Here is a 17,409-nt window from a genome sequence, read left to right as displayed (position 1 = left end):
CAGTCCTCTGGGGTAGAGAGTTCCAAAGATTCACCGCCATCTGGAATAAAGAAATTCCTCCTCATCTCAGTCTTAAATGGCCTGCCCCTTATTCTGAGATTGTATCCCTTGGTTATCGACTCACCAGCCAGGGGAAACATCCTATCCACATCTCCCAGACCTTTTCAAAAATCAATGTCCTCTTTGCTCACTTCTCCGAGCACTTCCGACCTGGAGGCCTGTGAATAAGGTATTTCCTGTGATCCTGCTGGTCTTCCACTTCTCCGAAGGTTCAACTTTCAAAACAGGTTCAAGTCTTTGCAGCCTTTCGCTGTATCAGGCTTCCAAGAGCAGGTGTTCACTCTCTCTCTCTTGAGCTGCCACCGCTGGTTGTCTTCCTTTCTTACAGCCTGCTGTGAAATTGCAACCACCAAGTTCCCTTCTTACAGCCTGTCTGTCTTCAGAAAATCTGTTAAATTTATCTGGACTCAAAAGTCAATCACTATTGTACTGTTCTAATATGCAGAGTCCAGAAGTTTGGTTTCACAGAGCCACTTGGGACTTCCATTGTTACCAGGTGTTAACAGTTGCCTGGTACATTTGTCTGGTACAAATTTCTGACTCCTTGTTTAATGATCCGAAAGTCTGGGAGGGCGAAACCCGTTGTTATTCAAGTGTTAGCCTTGCAGTCTCTGTTTTTCAAAAGAAGCATTAGAATAGTGATTAAGTGCACTGTCTCAGCCACAAAGCCCTTTTAAGTTACTATATTTACCTACATATTTAATTTAAATGTTTTGCATCCAAGAGACCGTGCAGTGTGCAAGAATATTGTCCATATGTGGGTCACATACATACAGAGCGGCCATCAAACGAGCACCTCTTTTTAAAAATTTGTTCATGGGATATAATATAGGATGTCATGGGGTAGGCAGTGGCATAGTGGTATTATCACTGGACGAGTAACCCAGAGACCCAGGGTATTTTTCTGGGGACATGGGTTCGAATCCCACCACAGCAGAAGGTGGAATTTGAATTTAATTAATAAATCTGGAATTAAAAGCTAATCTAATGATGGCCATGAAACCATTGTCAATTGTTGTAAAAACCCATCTGGTTCACTAATGTCCTTTAGGGAAGGAAATCTGCTGTCCTTACCTGGTCTGGCCTACATGTGACTCCAGACCCACAGCAATGTGGTTAACTCTTACATGCCCTCTGAAATGGCCTAGCAAGCCACTCAGTTGTACCTAACTGCTAAGGAGTCAATAAAAAGGAATGAAACTGGACGGACAACCCGGCATCGACCTAGGCACCGGAAACGACAACGGCAAACCTAGCCCTGTCGACCCTGCAAAGTCCTCCTTACGAACATCTGGGGGCTTGTGCCAAAGTTGGGAGAGCTGTCCCACAGACTAGTCAAGCAACAGCCTGACATAGTCATACACACGGAATCATACCTGACAGACAATGTCCCAGACACAGCCATCACCATCCTCGGGTATGTCCTGTTCCACCGCAGGACAGACCCACTAGAGATAGCAGCACAGTGGTATACAGTAGGGAGGGAGTTGCCCTGGGAGTCCTCAACATCGACTCCAGACCCCATGAAGTCTCATGGCATCAGGTCAAACATGGGCAAGGTAACCTCCTACTGATTACCTACCACCCTCCCTCAGCTGATGGCTCAGTACTCCTCCATGTTGAACACCACTTGGAGGAAGCACTGAGGGTGGCAAGGGCACAAAATGTACTCTAGGTGGGGGACTTCAATGTCCATCACCAGGAGTGGCTCGGTAGCACCACTACTGACCGAGCTGGCCGAGTCCTAAAGGACATAGCTGCTAGACTGGGTCTGCGGCAGGTGGTAAGGGAACCAACACGAGGGAAAAACAAACTTGACCTCGTCCTCACCAATCTGCCTGCCACAGATGCTTCTGTCCATGACAGTATTAGTAGGAGTGACCACCGCATAGTCCTTGTGGTGACGAAGTCCCGCCTTCACATTGAGGATACCGTCCATCGTGTGTGGCGCTACCACCGTGCTAAATGGGATAGATTTCGTACAGATCTAGCAATGCAAAACTGGGCATCCATGAGGCGCTGTGGGCCATCAACAGCAGCAGAATTGTACTCAACCACAATATGTAACCTCATGGCCCGGCATATCCACCACTCTACCATTACCATCAAGCCAGGAGACCAACGCTAGTTCAATGAAGAGCGCAGGAGGGCATGCCAGGAGCAGCACCAGGCATAACGCAAAATGAGGTGTCAACCTGGTGAAGCTACAACACAGGACTATCTGCGTGCCAAACTGCGTAAGCGATAGACAGAGCTAAGCGATCTCATAACCAACGGATCAGATCTAAGCTCTGCAGTCCTGCCACATCCAGCCGTGAATAGTGGTGGACAATTAAACAACTAACTGGAGGAGGTGGCTCCACAAATATCCCCATCCTCAATGATGGGGGAGCCCAGCACATCAGTGCGAAAGATAAGGCTGAAGCATTTGCAACAATCTTCAGCCAGAGGTGCCGAGTTGATGATCCATCTCGGCCTCCTCCTGAAATCCCCAGCATCACAGATGCCAGACATCAGCCAATTCGATTCACTCCGCGTGATATCAAGAAACGACTGAAGGCACTGGATATTGCAAAACCTATGGGCCCTGACAATATTCCGGCAATAGTACTGAAGACCTGTGCTCCAGAACTTGCCGCGCCTCTAGCCAAGCTGTTCCAGCACAGCCACAACACTGGCATCTACCCTGTAATGTGGAAAATTGCCCAGGTATGTCCTGTACACAAAAAGCAGGACAAGTCCAACCTGGCCAATTACTGCCTCATCAGCCTACTCGCAATCATCAGTAAAGTGATGGAAGGTGTCATCAACAGTGCCATCAAGCGGCACTTGCTTAGCAATAACCTGCTCAGTGACGCTCAGTTTGGGTTCCGCCAGGGCCACTCAGTTCCTGACCTCATTACAGCCTTTGTTCAAACATGGACAAAAGAGCTGAACTCTAGAGGTGAGGTGAGAGTGACTGCCTTTGACATCAAGGCAGCATTTGATCGAGTATGGCATCAAGGAGCCCTAGCAAAACTGAGGTCAATGGGAATCAGGGGGAAAACCCTCCACTGGCTGGAGTCATACCTAGCGCAAAGGAAGATGGTTGTGGTTGTTGGAGGTCAATCATCTGAGCTCCAGGACATCACTGCAGGAGTTCCTCAGGGTAGTGTCCTGGGCCCAACCATCTTCAGCTGCTTCATCAATGACCTTCCTTCAATCATAAGGTGAGAAGTGGGGATGTTCGCTGATGATTGCACAATGTTCAGCACCATTCGTGACTCCTCAGATACTGAAGCAGTCTGTGTAGAAATGCAGCAAGACCTAGACAATATACAGGCTTGGGCTGATAAGTGGCAAGTAACATTCGTGCCACACAAGTGCCAGGCAATGACATTACCATCGCTGAATCCCCCATTATCAACATCCTAGGGGCTACTATTGACCAGAAACTGAATTGGGGTAGCCGTATAAATACTGTGGCGACAAGAGCAGGTCAGAGGCTAGGAATCCTGCGGCGAGTAACTCACCTCCTGACTCTCCAAAGCCTGTCCACCATCAACAAGGCACAAGTCAGGAGTGTGATGGAATACTGTCCACTTGCCTGGATGGGTGCAGCTCCAACAACACTCAAGAAGCTCGACACCATCCAGGACAAAGCAGCCTGCTTGATTGGCACCCCATCTACAAACATTCACTCCCTCCACCACGGACGCACAGTGGCAGCATTGTGTACCATCTACAAGATGCACTGCAGCAATGCACCAAGGATCCTTAGACAGCACCTTCCAAACCCGCGACCTCTACCAACTAGAAGGACAAGGGCAGCAAATGCATGGAAACAGCACCATCTGCAAGTTCCCCTCCAAGTCACACACCATCCTGACTTGGAACTATATCACCGTTCGTTCACTGTCGCTGGGTCAAAATCCTGGAACTCCCTTCCTAACACCACTGTGGGTATCCCTACCCCAAATTGACTGCAGCGGTTCAAGAAGGCAGCTCACCACCACCTTCTCAAGGGCAATTAGGGATGGGCAATAAATGCTGGCCTAGCCAGTGACACCCACATCCCTGAATGATTAAAAAAAAAGCATCATTGGCAAGGCCAGCATTTATTATACATTCCTACTTATCCTTGAAAAAGTGGTGGTGATCCACTTTCCTGAACCACTGTGCTCTATCTGGTGTAGGTACACCCACTGTGCTGTCAGGGAGCAAGTTCCAGGATTTTTACCCAGCGACAGTGAAGGAAAGGTGATATAGTTCCAAGTCAGGATGGGGTTTTACTTGGAGCGGACCTTGCAGGTGGTGGTGGCCCCAAGCACCTGCTGCACATGTCATTCCAGGTGGTAGAGTTTGTGGGTTTGGAATGTTGTCCACTGCATGCGGACATGGAATGCTTCGTATGTGAGAAGTTGCAAATGGTACTGCACACTGGGCAATCATCAGCAAACATTCCCAATTCTGACCTTATGATGGGGGGATAATCATTGATGAAGCAGCTGAAGATGGTTTGGCCTAGTACACTATCATGAGGAACTCCTTCGGCAATGTCCTGAGACTTAAATGTTTGGCCTCCAGCAACCACAATCATCTTCCTTAGTGCTAGGTATGATTCCAACCAGTGGAGAGTTTTCCTCCTGATTCCTTGATCCGACCAGATGAGAAAGGGGTCTTGGGGTTCCCTCTCAGCCTTTACCTGGTCTTACCGTAACAAGATTTAATTTTAAACACACCATGTTTTGAGCTCCCCCTTGGTGAATCCTTGTTCACTGCTTTCCAATTATAAGGCAAAGAAACCAGTCAAACAGGTTTTCTTAGGTTTAAAGAATAAAGGTTTAAATTTATTAATCTTAAACTCTAATTCGGTTAACACCTACGGATACATAACGCGCCCACGCTGGCATGCATACACAATAAACATATGCAAATAGAAACAAGAAAGAGCAGAAGAAATAAATTGGAAAAGCTTGAGGCAATATCTGAAGATGGATTTGGTTACTGCTCTTCGAGCTCGCTGTAGAGTTCTTGATTGTAGTTTTGCTTTTCATTGGGGTCCAGTATTCTTCTTAAACCTTGTTCGATGTAGGAGACTTTTCTTTCTTGAGGTTCACATGTCTTCAGTGGGTCCAGAGGCTTGTGAGAAAAAGATGGGAGCAGACAGGAGATGTCTTCTCAGTCTAGGAGCAAACAGTCTCTCTCCATTCAAACTGTCTATCTAATTCAAAAAACTCCTCAAGTTGACCAGCACGTGACCAACTGGTGTAACCACTTCTGTGTTGTGGATTCTCTTGTACTAACAGACCCTGGAATGTCTCCTCTTACACACAATACATGGTGATCAAAGTCCATTTTAGGATAAGTGGATAAGGGAAGCTCTATTGTCCCTATTGGTATGCAAATGTCCTCCAGCCAAGTGTCCGGCAGCCCTTGTAACAGGCCTTCCCTTCTTCCCAGCAACAATTTGAAATTTAATGTCCATAAGGTGAAATTAATATGCCTCATTCTTTGCAGGTGGGGGCCCAGCATGACATTCCTATTGCCTTCAATTTTGCTAGTGCTCCTTGATGTCACACTTGGTCAAATGCTGCCTTGATGTTAAGGGCAGTCACTCTCACCCAACCTCTGGATTTCAGCTCTTTTGTCCATGTTTGGACCAAGGCAGTAATGAGGTCAGGTACTGAGTGCCCCCGACAGAACACCAGTAAGCAGGTTATTGCTGAGTAAGTGCCGCTTGATACCACTGTCAATGATACCTTCCATCATTTTGCTGATGATTAAGAGTAGATTGCTGGGGTAGTAATTGGCCGGATTGGATTGCTTTTTGTGGACAGGACATACCCGGGCAATTTTCCACATTGTTGGTTAGCTGTCAGTGTTGTACCTGTACTGGACCAGCTTGTCTAGGGATGTGGCTAGTTCTGGAGCACAGGTCTTTAAGTGCTACAGCTGTGATGTTGTCAGGAACCATAGCCATTGTTGTAGCAATTGCGCTCAGCCATTTCTTGATATCACATCGAGTGAACTGAATTGGCTGAAGACTGGCATCTGTGATGCTGGGGCAATCAAGAGGAGGTTGAGATGAATCATCCACTCGGCACTTCTGGCTGAAGATGGATGCAAATGCTTCAGTCTTGTCTTTTACACTGATGTGCTGGACTCCCCCATCATTGAGGATGGGGATGTCTTTGGAGCCTCCTCCTCCAATTAGTTGTTAAAACATCTACCACGATTCATGACTGGATGTGACAGGACTGCAGAGCTTTGATTTGATCTGTGGGGTTGTGGGATCTCTTAGATCTGCCTATGGTATGCTGGTTCAGCTGTCTAGCATGCATGTAGTCCTGTGTTGTAGCTTCACCAGGTTGACACATCACTTTTAGGTATGCGTAGTGCTGCTCCTGACATGCTCTACTGCACTGCTTATTGAGCCAGGGCTGGTTCCCTGGCTTGATGGTAATGGTAGAGTGAAGGACATGGTGGGCCATGAGGTTACAGATTGTGGTTGAATACAATTCTGCCGCCACTGATGATCCATAGCGCCTCATGGATGCTCAGTTTTGAGCTGCTAGGTTTGTTCTGAACCTATCCCATGGATAATTTTGGTTCCAGATCAGATTTATAAATCCAGACTAAGCCAGCAATTAGCTGACCACAGTTTACCTTTGTGTTCTGTAATGGATCTAAAGGAGAATGTGGAACTTGCTACCAGAGGGAGTGGTTGAAGCAAGCAGTATAGATGCACTTAAGGGGAAGCTAGACAAGCATATGCGGGAGAAGAGAATAGAGGCTTACAATGATAGATTTAGATGAGGAAAGATGGAAGGAGGCTCAAGTGGAGCACAAATGCCGGCATGGACAGGCTGGGCCGAGCGACCTGTTTCTGTGCCGTATGTCCTATGTAATCCTCTGTAATTCTGTACAGTGTTTGTACCACACAGCACAATAGTGACCTTAGTGTCAAGATGGTCTTCATTTCCGCAAGGACTGTGCAGTGGTCACTCCTACCAATACTGACATGGACAGATGTATCTGTCACAGGTAGATTGGTGAGGATGAGTTCAAGTAGGTTTTTCCCTCTTGTTGGTTCTCTCACTGCCTGCCATAGTCTCACTCTGGCAGCTATGTCCTTCAGGACTTGGTCAGCATGGTCAGTAGTGGTGCTACCGAGCCACTCTTGGTGATGGACATCGAAGTCCCCCAACCAGAGTACATTCTGTGCCCTTGCTATCCTCAGTGCTTCTTTCAAGTGGCATTCAACATGTAGGAGAACTGATTCATCAGCTGAAGGAGGGTTTTAGGTGGTAAACAGCAGGTGATTTCATTTCCCTGTGTTTGACCTGATGCCATGAGACTTCATGGTGTCTGCAGTCAATGTTGAGAACTCTCAGGGACACTCCTTCCTGACTGTACACCACTGTGCGCCACCTCTGGTAGGTCTGCCATTGGCTCAGGATTAATTCAATCAGGTAAGAAAAGCTACCAATTGCGAACAAAGGACTGCCATTCACAAAACGTCAGTCCACACAAACCCAACTGATCAAATGATAGAGAAATATATTAAAAGTGCAAGTTATTGGCCAGTCCCAAACATGAATAGCTCAGCTTCAGAGCCACGTTTGTCTAGTGGCTCCTGGATATTCTTGCTTTGGTAGAGCAATGAAAATTGTACACAATAATCCAAATGTGGCCTTCTCATCATCGCCTCCTGGCATTTGTGCTTTATTCTCCTGGCTGTATCCGGTTACATTTACACAGGGACTGGAGGGGAATGTGGACGAGTTGCTTGATGGCCAGGCCTAGTCAACTAGCAAGGCCTGCAACATGGTAATGCTATTGTTCCAGTTAATGATTCCTGGAATCTCAATTAAGGGGTAAACATTTCCTATTTCAATACTGCAACAGTGACAGCATCAACAAGACTGACAAATGCACTGCGGAAGCAGGGGTGAAGAAAAGAAGATCTTGTGTAATCATATAGATAATTAAAATAAAGGAGGAAGAGCTTTGGGAGGGACAGGGAAATAATAAGCAAAGAAATGAATTGCTTACATTTGAAACAAGTACAGCAAATCCACCCACACAGAAAAGTATTTGTAAAATAAATAGCTGAGAATAAACAATATCCAATAAATATCCAAAACCACACTCCGGCTGGATATTGCACTTGAGACAGGGCTCCCAGCCCTGGCCCACCACCCCCCCCCCCCCCCCCACCAACCCCCGGCGCAATCCTCTCGTCTTTTTGATTCAAAGTATTAGGAGGCAGGATCCCTGTCCCTTTAAAGACTTTAAAGAGGGCTGGCAGCTCAGCAGTGTTGGCAGCACCACCTGGAGCGGTGGCCAGTGCCAGTATTGCAGAGGCATCAGACCCAGGCCCATTGCGGGAACCCTGATCCAGAGATAGGTGAGGCGAGGTCGCTGGGGTCAATCTGGAAGGTCCTGTTGTGAAGGGGTAAGCGTGGGTCCAAGGGGAGGTGGGTAAAGTTTGATTAGATTAGATTAGAGATACAGCACTGAAACAGGCCCTTCGGCCCACCGAGTCTGTGCCGAACATCAACCACCCATTTATACTAATCCTACACTAATCCCATATTCCTACCAAACATCCCCACCTGTCCCTATATTTCCCTACCACCTATCTATACTAGTGACAATTTATAATGGCCAATTTACCTATCAACCTGCAAGTCTTTTGGCTTGTGGGAGGAAACCGGAGCACCCGGAGAAAACCCACGCAGACACAGGGAGAACTTGCAAACTCCACACAGGCAGTACCCGGAATCGAACCCGGGTCCCTGGAGCTGTGAGGCTGCGGTGCTAACCACTGCGCCACTGTGCCGCCCAAAGTTGTTCCTGGTGGGGATCCTCTGTAGGAGGAGGGTGGCCCCCAACCCCCCCCACCAAGCCCACAGGGAGGGCGCCTCGTTTTACAAGGCATCCTCCCCGCCTGGCGGAGTCTCTCCCCCACCACTGGTAAGATCTCAGCAGTAGCAGGAAGCGGCCCTTAATTGGCCATTAATAGGCCACTTAAAGGTGTCAATTGGCCCTGGGTGGGAAGGCCATTGTTGGCCTATCCCACCCCTGGGAAGATCACTGGGTGACAGGGAGGCAACGGGCCCCCCGCTCTGCCACACCCTGCCACCCGTCAAGATACTCTGTGTCCCTCTGCTTCTGATACCGCCTCGGGAGGGCCCATAAAATCCAGGCCTTTGAGACTCAGGTTATCTGTGACTAATGCCGCAGGAGCTCCAGTAGAATAAAAAGATTGTTTGCATTGTCTACTTAATTTTTCACCCCATCATGAGTCAATGACTTTGAGAACAAATCACATCAATGCTGACTTTAATTAATCTTATGCTTCTGAAAAAACCTACATTTTTTTAATGTCATGTGGTAATAAAGGCATATACTTAGATGGATCATGATCATTGGGACAATTCAGCACATGCTGTATGGTAGGCTATGGTCATTTGGCAGATCTCCATGTTTTGGTTAGTTGGAAGGATCTCAGTGATTCTACCTAGGAAGAGATTGTATCCTTTGTGGGATTAACAGAGGAGGCTGCTTTTAGCTTCTGGCCTTGTATTAAATTGACCTAGTCTTCCCTTTTTAAACACTTAGTAACATTAATATCCCTTTGTTTTTCCTTTTTCAATTACTGTTGATTTTTAAAGTAATTTTTGATTAACCAGTAGGGAGCCAATTATATCATGGAGAATGGGCTTGGAGGAGCTATGTCTGTCACATAACAGATTTTAATTGAATTTAAATTGAATTGAAATTACAAATTGCAAAAGCACCCTGGGTGTATCTGCTGATTTTAATTTGTACCTTTGAAACTCTAGAATTAGGTAACTCTTCTGCACGTCAGTGGCAAAGTTTTATGCCCCACCACTCCTGCCTCAACAAACCTTTACAATAGATTGTAATTATCGGAGCTTTGGAGCCTTGTATATAGAACATTACGTGCTAATGTCAGGCTGTTAGAATGCGCATTCAGCCAAGAAAAGCCCCCGAGATTGTCTCTTTGGTCCCAAATGCAGTTTTTTTGGAATTGCAATTGTCCTTGCAACACTTGCATCCTGTTATACCCTATTGTTATAACCACAATCTATTCAGGGGCAAAAATTCAACTTCTCCAAGCATTTAAGACGTCCAAAGACTTCCAGAAGAAATTTTAAAACTCAGAGGTCTTAAAATCATGCTGTGGGATAATAACATACAAGCATTTAACATGTGTTTCTGAAACTCCACTCTGCTATTTTAGTGGAGGCATTAGCCCATTTTTTACAAACAGAGTTGAATGATTAACAGAGGAATTTCAGACAAATTATCTCATGTTTATACATTATCCAATAGCATAAATTTAAAGCCAGACAGAAAACAGGGGTGTTAAAGATCAATCTGAGTTTTGAAAGGTGTCCTGTTGGCAGTGCTTTATCTTTATGATAGCACACAGGAAATGACATGCCAGATGCCATGATACACATAGGAAATGAGACCCCAACTGCTGCGTGGTACAGCAATGATATACCTGTTAGTGTTGGATAAGGGATAACATAGCAACTGGATTATGATAATTCAAATCAATGGCTCCGAAACATCCTTTATTGGGTTCTCTCCACAAAAGCTTCCCTAATTGAAGTGTTTTCCCCTCAGTTGTTAAGAAACTGTTTTGAGGAGGGAGAGAGAACCCTGTGTCACTCTAAGTAATGATGACATCGCGTGTTTGCATCACAATGATGTGTTTCACATTATATTAGTTCACTTTGTCATGCGCTGGCAATCAATGAAAATTTGCCAAACATTATTTCATGAAAGTAATGTGGCTTCAAAGTGATTTGTGCCCTTTTCAACGACACTTGTGCTCTTTCGGAAAAGAAATTTCAACAGAGGAGGTTTGGCACTCCTTCTACCCTGAATGTCCTGACATTTTTTGGTGATGAGACCAGCGCAACCTCATTGTCCCCCAGAAATCCTTTCAGTTCTACCTCCTGAATGAATCTGTGGTAAAAGCATCTGCACACTTACCAGACGGGACTTAATGTTAGCACCACAACACTATATCTAACAGCTACCTCAACCCCTCAGAAATCAATTGCTGTTTGACTATCCAGCCGACTTATGAGAGAGCGGAAAGGAGATAATTGAGCCTTCCCACAACCTCTCTACAATGGAGCAATAAGATTCTACTCCAAAATCCTGCTGGGGCTGTGGGGCTTCCCAGAAGCACCAGTGTCTGCACCGACTATTTAAATAACCTCATTGTTGGGATTTGGGATGGGATAAGGATGAGTTCAGATAGGTGGGCAGAGATCTTTTCTTCCCACACTTCTGATGGTGGTGTGTGACTTCCCGAATTTCTAGGTGAAGATTTGTGATTTATTAAAGTATAAATGTTCAGTGTTTAGAACTTTGGGGACAACCTCATCAGAAGCAAATTTTTTGATCTTACTCCTTTTTTACTCTCAATCTGAACAATTCAGTCACTTAGTTCTTAAAATAATATGCATAATTCTTGGCTGAACAGGAATTTACCTATGTTATCGCTTTCTCTGCAGGGACCTCTGTGATGCAGGTGACTGCTTCAGATGCAGATGATCCAACGTATGGGAGCAGTGCAAGGTTATTATACACTCTGGTGGAGGAACAGGACCAATTCACAGTGGACCTCAAGACTGGTAGGTAGGAGCTGAACCTTGTCCTGAATACAGTTTTCCTTATAGGAAGCAATACCAGGAGGTGCAAAAGGCAAATATCAGCAGGAGCACCTTTGCTTACCCCATTAGGGAGCATTTTTCTGCACTCTGAAACTTCTATCGCTACTGTCTTTTAAGGAAAGCCAAACACTGAAGGCATATTTTAGTGTCCAGGCCTTAAATTTGTCAAAACATTTACATTATTCCATGTTATTTAGAAATCTCTTTATACAATGCTTGCAGTGAGTCTTCTTCAACATTTTGCCCTTTTGGTCTATATCCATCTTCTTTTCCTCCTGTACTTCACTTACTCAATTTTTTTTCCCCTTAAATGCCCTTATTCTTTATCATCACTTTCATAATCTCTCTTTTTGTCTCTTTATCTCCTGTTCTCACTTATTTCCCCTTAGTTTTTATTTCTATTTTCCCCTCATTCTTTCTCCTCTCATTCTCTCTTTCTCTTCCTTCACTTGCACTCTCTTTCTCTTCCTTCTTTCATTCTACTTTCCTTTGCTATCCTTTTCTCTTCTCTCCTTCGTCTTTCCTTCTTTGCCCTCACTCCCTCTTCCTCTTTTTTCCACCTTACCCCCTCTTTCCATCATTCTCTCTTTCTTTTCTTTCCATTGTTCTCCCTTCCACTTTTTCCATACAAGCTAATGGCTGAAAGAAGGCTGACATATTACAAGGAGAAACAATTTCTTTCTATAAAAGAATTGATTAACCCATTTCCTTTACTTTAGCACATCAATGGAGCATGTGACCTCATTAGTCTGTAATCAACAACTGAAATCAATCAAAATTATTGATTTTTGGCACCAGATTTTAAATTCTGCTCCTCACTGATTCTCGACATACCTTGCTTTATTTTGACTGAGTAACCATTTAATTAACTGAAATTTGGGGTGGGTTTACCTTGTGCTAAGGTGTAGTAAAATCAAAACACACTCTTAAGGATGGGAGGAAGGTTCATCAGCTAGTGCTATTTAGGAATAATGGATTTAAATCACATTTTGACATTGTGATTTTGTCTTTTTTATCTACGTTCATCAACAGTTTTTATTATACTATTTGTGTTTATTCATTCAATGCAAAACCTAATAGATTTTAACCATTGTACGAAAATCGCTATTTTGTTACAAGCTTTTGCCTCTCCCTGGGACAGATCTTCATCAGAATAACTAATATATGGACGAAAGCCCACAGTTTTAATAGCTGTTACTGTCTGAGTAACAGATACCCATTAAACTTCTTCTTAAATATAGCAGACTTGCCTGGCATCATTCATAAGATTTGGATATCATTCATACTGATATACAAATTTCACCTATGTTGCTGCACATCATTGATAAATATGAACACAACTCCAAATGTTTCAGTACATTCAGTATCTGACATTTGTACCATTGTGGGGAACTAAAATCACAGTCGAATTACAAAGCTTCCTCTGACTATTAAATGTTGAAGCAGTATCATGGTTCAACACATCCAGGGTCTGGTGCACAAGACAGATATGGAGATTGACTTCTTACGTCAGCCTCAATCCAAATTTGGCCTCAGATTTCTTCTGGCTGTGAACCTTGCCAGCTTCAATCTGAGCAGCAAGGAGCCAGGCTAAATGTGGGAGAAAAAATTGGCCTGGGTGAGGTTTTACCTCAGGGGAATTTCAACACTTGATTGCTGGCTAATGTGGCACCAGTGAGCCATTGAGAGGTCCAAAAAAAAATTAAGGTCCAAAGCAATAGAATATGATGGTATATTCTAAAATAAACAGTTTCATATATTTGTCTGAAGCTGTTAGAGGGTTTAGCCCCTACTTTTTGTAAACAGAGGCCCAGACACATTTTCAGCCACCTAGGTCCATTCTCTGGAATTCCCTCCCGAAACCTCTCCTCCTCTCTCCCTCCAACAACAACAGCTTACCTTTGTCCATCGCTTGCAATGTAGAAAAAAAAATCCCAAAACTTAGGACCACCATGAAACAAACCTCTTTGACCAAACATTGGATCCTCTATCCTGATATCCTCTTCTTTAGTCTATTATTTTTTGAAAAGCCATTTTTCTACATTAAAGGCTCTATATAAATGCAAGTTATTGTTCTTGATAAATCCACAGATTTATGCTATTAAATAGGTTAGTGCACATCAGCCTGTATTGAAGAAGAGTTGCTCTTTGGTGTAATTTCTGACCCACAGTCAATAGCACTGTGTTCCATCTAATTTAAAAGAAGATGATCCATATCTTTTTTTCAAGAATGAAATCTCTAAGGTAAGTGATCACTTTTTGATTGTATGAGACACATGGGTGTGGCTCTGTGGAATTGCACTGCCAGCATATCATACAGAGATGAATACTTCAATAACAAATCTCAGGCAAAAAAAAATTCAAAATGCCCGATAACTGGAGGGAAAAAAAAATGTATACCGAGATCTACCAGGAAATCAAAAATTAACCTTAAAAGAAATTATCTAAATTAGGACTTACTCTGTTAACAGTGTTCTTCAGTGAGGTGTGAAATCTGTGGATTCATCACAATAATATGCTAAACTGCACTAATTACAGTTTATTGCTGATAATTGAGTTATATCTCTCACCAAAAAGATGGAATCATTCAATTATTTGAACACAAACAGCAATGTAATAATAATAATGACCAGATCATCTGTTTTTTAGTGCTGTTGGTTGAGGAATGAATATTGACCAGGAAACAAACAAAAACAAAATGGAAACCTTGAGCAGAGAAAATTGAATTTTCAGAATTAAGTAGCTTTGAATTAGGAGGAGTAGACTGTAGAACTTCCAGAGAGGATTTTTCTCTCTAATTTTAATTCTGCATGTGGGGATCCAATTCTGCAGCCATCTGCAATTCTCTAGCACCTCACTGAAGATGCCATTCTTTATGTATCAGCCTTGATGGTGAGTGATGGTCAGGTATTCAATAATGGGGAATGAGAGAACAGAGCTGACACCAAACCAGTTCTTGTTCAATGTTCATACTTGCACACTTTGCAAAGAGGTTATTGGATAAGTATCAGGAGCATGGATGATTTCCCTCTCCTCTTCTTCATCCAGGGATGCTGAGGCCAATTCAATCAACCACCATTGTCCTGCCTGAAATCCCCTAGCTCAGTCCATACTGGTATGGAGCCTGGGACTTTCTTGCTCAGTACCATGCTGATTTACTAGTGAGCCATAAAAGGCTGATGTTATGACTAGAATTTTTTTTCATATTATTTATTAGTTTAAGGCGATGTAAATGTAAAGACTGTCAGTACCCCAATGCCCATGTTACTTTAGGATGCTTATTGGCCACTGTCAAGTTCCTGACCTTAGGTATGCCCTTTTTTGGAAGCCACTAATCCTTCCCAGAGGTCAAGAAAAATATTGAAGAGTAAACCTTCCTGAACAGCACTTAGGTACTTCCTAAATGCCAAATAAAGACGCAGCATTTGTGTAGATCTAGGACTCAGATCTTGTCTGCACCTTAGCCAGGAAACGGTGCACATATTAAAAGGAAGTTAATGTTTGCTTCAGACAATAACTTCAAAGGATTTCAATATATTGTTTCTTCACTCGTGCATTGTTACCAACTTGGATTTAGTCGCTGCCAGTGTAGTCCAAAACTTCAGCCATTAGCTACATGTGCCTAATTTGGATTTCAGATGTGGCTAATTGCATTTCTGATATTCCAGTACAGCTACAATGCTGGCATCTTCCTGGAAAGATGAAAAATTGCCCAGGTATGTCCTGTGCACAGAAAGCAGGACATATCCAACCTGGCAAATTACTGCCCCAGCAATCTACTTTGGATCATCAGAAAAGTGATGGACGGTGTTGTCGATAGTGCCATCAAGCGGCACTTACTCAGCAATAACCTGCTCACTGACGCTCAGTTTGGGTTTCGCCAGGGCCACTCAGCTCCTGACCTCATTACAACCTTTGTCCAAACATGGACAATAGAACTAAACTTCAGGTGGTGAGGTGAGAGTGACTGCCCTTAACATCAAGGCAGCATGTGACCGAGTATGGCATTAAGGAGCCTAGCAAAATTGAAGTCAATGGGAATCAGGGTGAAAACTCTCTGCTGGTTGGAGTCATACTAGCACAAAGGAAGATGGCTGTGGTTGTTGGAGGTCAATCATCTCAGTCCCAGGATATCACTGCAGGAGTTCCTCAGGGTAGTATCCTAGGCCCAACCATCTTCAGCTGCTTCATCAATGACCTTCCCTCCATCATAAGGTCAGAAGTCATAAGGGGATGTTCGCTGATGATTGTACAATGATCACCACCATTCACAACTCCTCAGATACTGAAGCAGCCCATGTCCTTATGCAGCAAGATCTGGACAACATCCAGGCTTGAGCTGATAGGTGGCAAGTAACATTCGCACCACACAAGTGCCAGGCAATGACCATCTCCACAAGAGAGAATCTAACCATCTCCCCTTGATGTTCAATAGCATTACCATCGCTGAACCCCCCCCCCCAGTATCAACATCCTGGGAGTTACCATTAACCAGAAACTGAACTGGACCAGTCACATAAATACTGTGGCTACAGGAGCTGGTCAGTGTCTAGGAATTCTGCAGCGAGTAACACCTCCTGACTCCCCAGTGCTTGTCCACCATCTACAAGGCACAAGTCAGGAGTGTGATGGAGTACTCTCCACTTGCCTGGATGGATGCACTCAAGAAGCTCGACACCATCAAGGACAAAGCAGCCTGCTTGATTGGTTCCCCATCCACCACCTTCAGCATTCACTTCCTTCACCACTAACGCACATGGCAGCAGTGTGTACCATCTACAAGAGGCACTGCAGCAATTCACCAAGACTCCTTCGACAGCACCTTCCAAACCCTCTCGCTACCTCTACCTCAGCAGGATGGCAGCGGATGCATGGGAACATCACCACCTGCAAGCCACACACCATCCTGACTTGGAACTATATCATCGTTCCTTCACTGTTGCTGGGTCAAAATCCTAAAACTCCCTTCCTAACAGCACTGTGGGTATACCTACAGCCCAAAGACTGCAGCGGTTTAAGAAGGCAGCACACCACCACCTTCTCAAAGGCAATTAGGGATGGGCAATAAATGCTGGCCTAGCCAGCGATGCCCACATCCTATGAATGAATAAAACAAAAAATAATGACACTACATTCTTTGGATATATGATCATAGGAACATATTAACAAGAGTAGGCCATTTAGCCCCTCAAGCCTGGTTCCCTCATTCAGTGAGATTATGGACCCAACTGCATAAACCCACCTTTGGCCATATCCCTTAATACCTTTGGTTAACAAAAATCTATCAATTTCAGGTTTATAATTAACAGTTGACTTAGCATCACTTGTCATTTGCTGAAGAGAGTTCCAAACCTCCACTATCCTTTGTGTATCAAAATGTTTCCGAACTTTATGCCTAAAAGGCTTGGCTCTAACTTTTGGAATCCAGGCCCCCAGTCCTAGATTCTCCAACCAGCAGAAATAATTTCTCTCTATCTATTCAGTTCCCCCTAATATCTTGAAAATTCCAATCAAATCACCCCTTAATCTTCTAAATTCAAAGAATACAACCCTAATTTGTGTAACCTCTCCTCATAATTTAACCCTTTGAATCCAGGTACTATTCCTGTAATGTACTCTGCACTTCCTCCAAGGGTTTTCT

General features: G+C 44.2%; 1 protein-coding gene across 1 annotated transcript in view; it reads left to right on the top strand.

Moving 5' to 3' along the window:
• LOC137378444 (cadherin-22-like) overlaps nucleotides 1-17,409 on the top strand; it is a 755,591-nt gene that overhangs the window by 248,212 nt on the left and 489,970 nt on the right. Inside the window, exon 3 of the mRNA XM_068048769.1 lies at nucleotides 11,610-11,729. Within this exon, the coding sequence (XP_067904870.1) occupies nucleotides 11,610-11,729 (120 nt within the window). The remainder of the gene's footprint in view (nucleotides 1-11,609; nucleotides 11,730-17,409) is intronic.

This window comes from Heterodontus francisci, chromosome 16, assembly GCF_036365525.1.
Source record: "Heterodontus francisci isolate sHetFra1 chromosome 16, sHetFra1.hap1, whole genome shotgun sequence".
Lineage (NCBI taxonomy): Eukaryota > Metazoa > Chordata > Chondrichthyes > Heterodontiformes > Heterodontidae > Heterodontus > Heterodontus francisci.
This window is presented reverse-complemented; position numbering and strand designations above follow the sequence as displayed.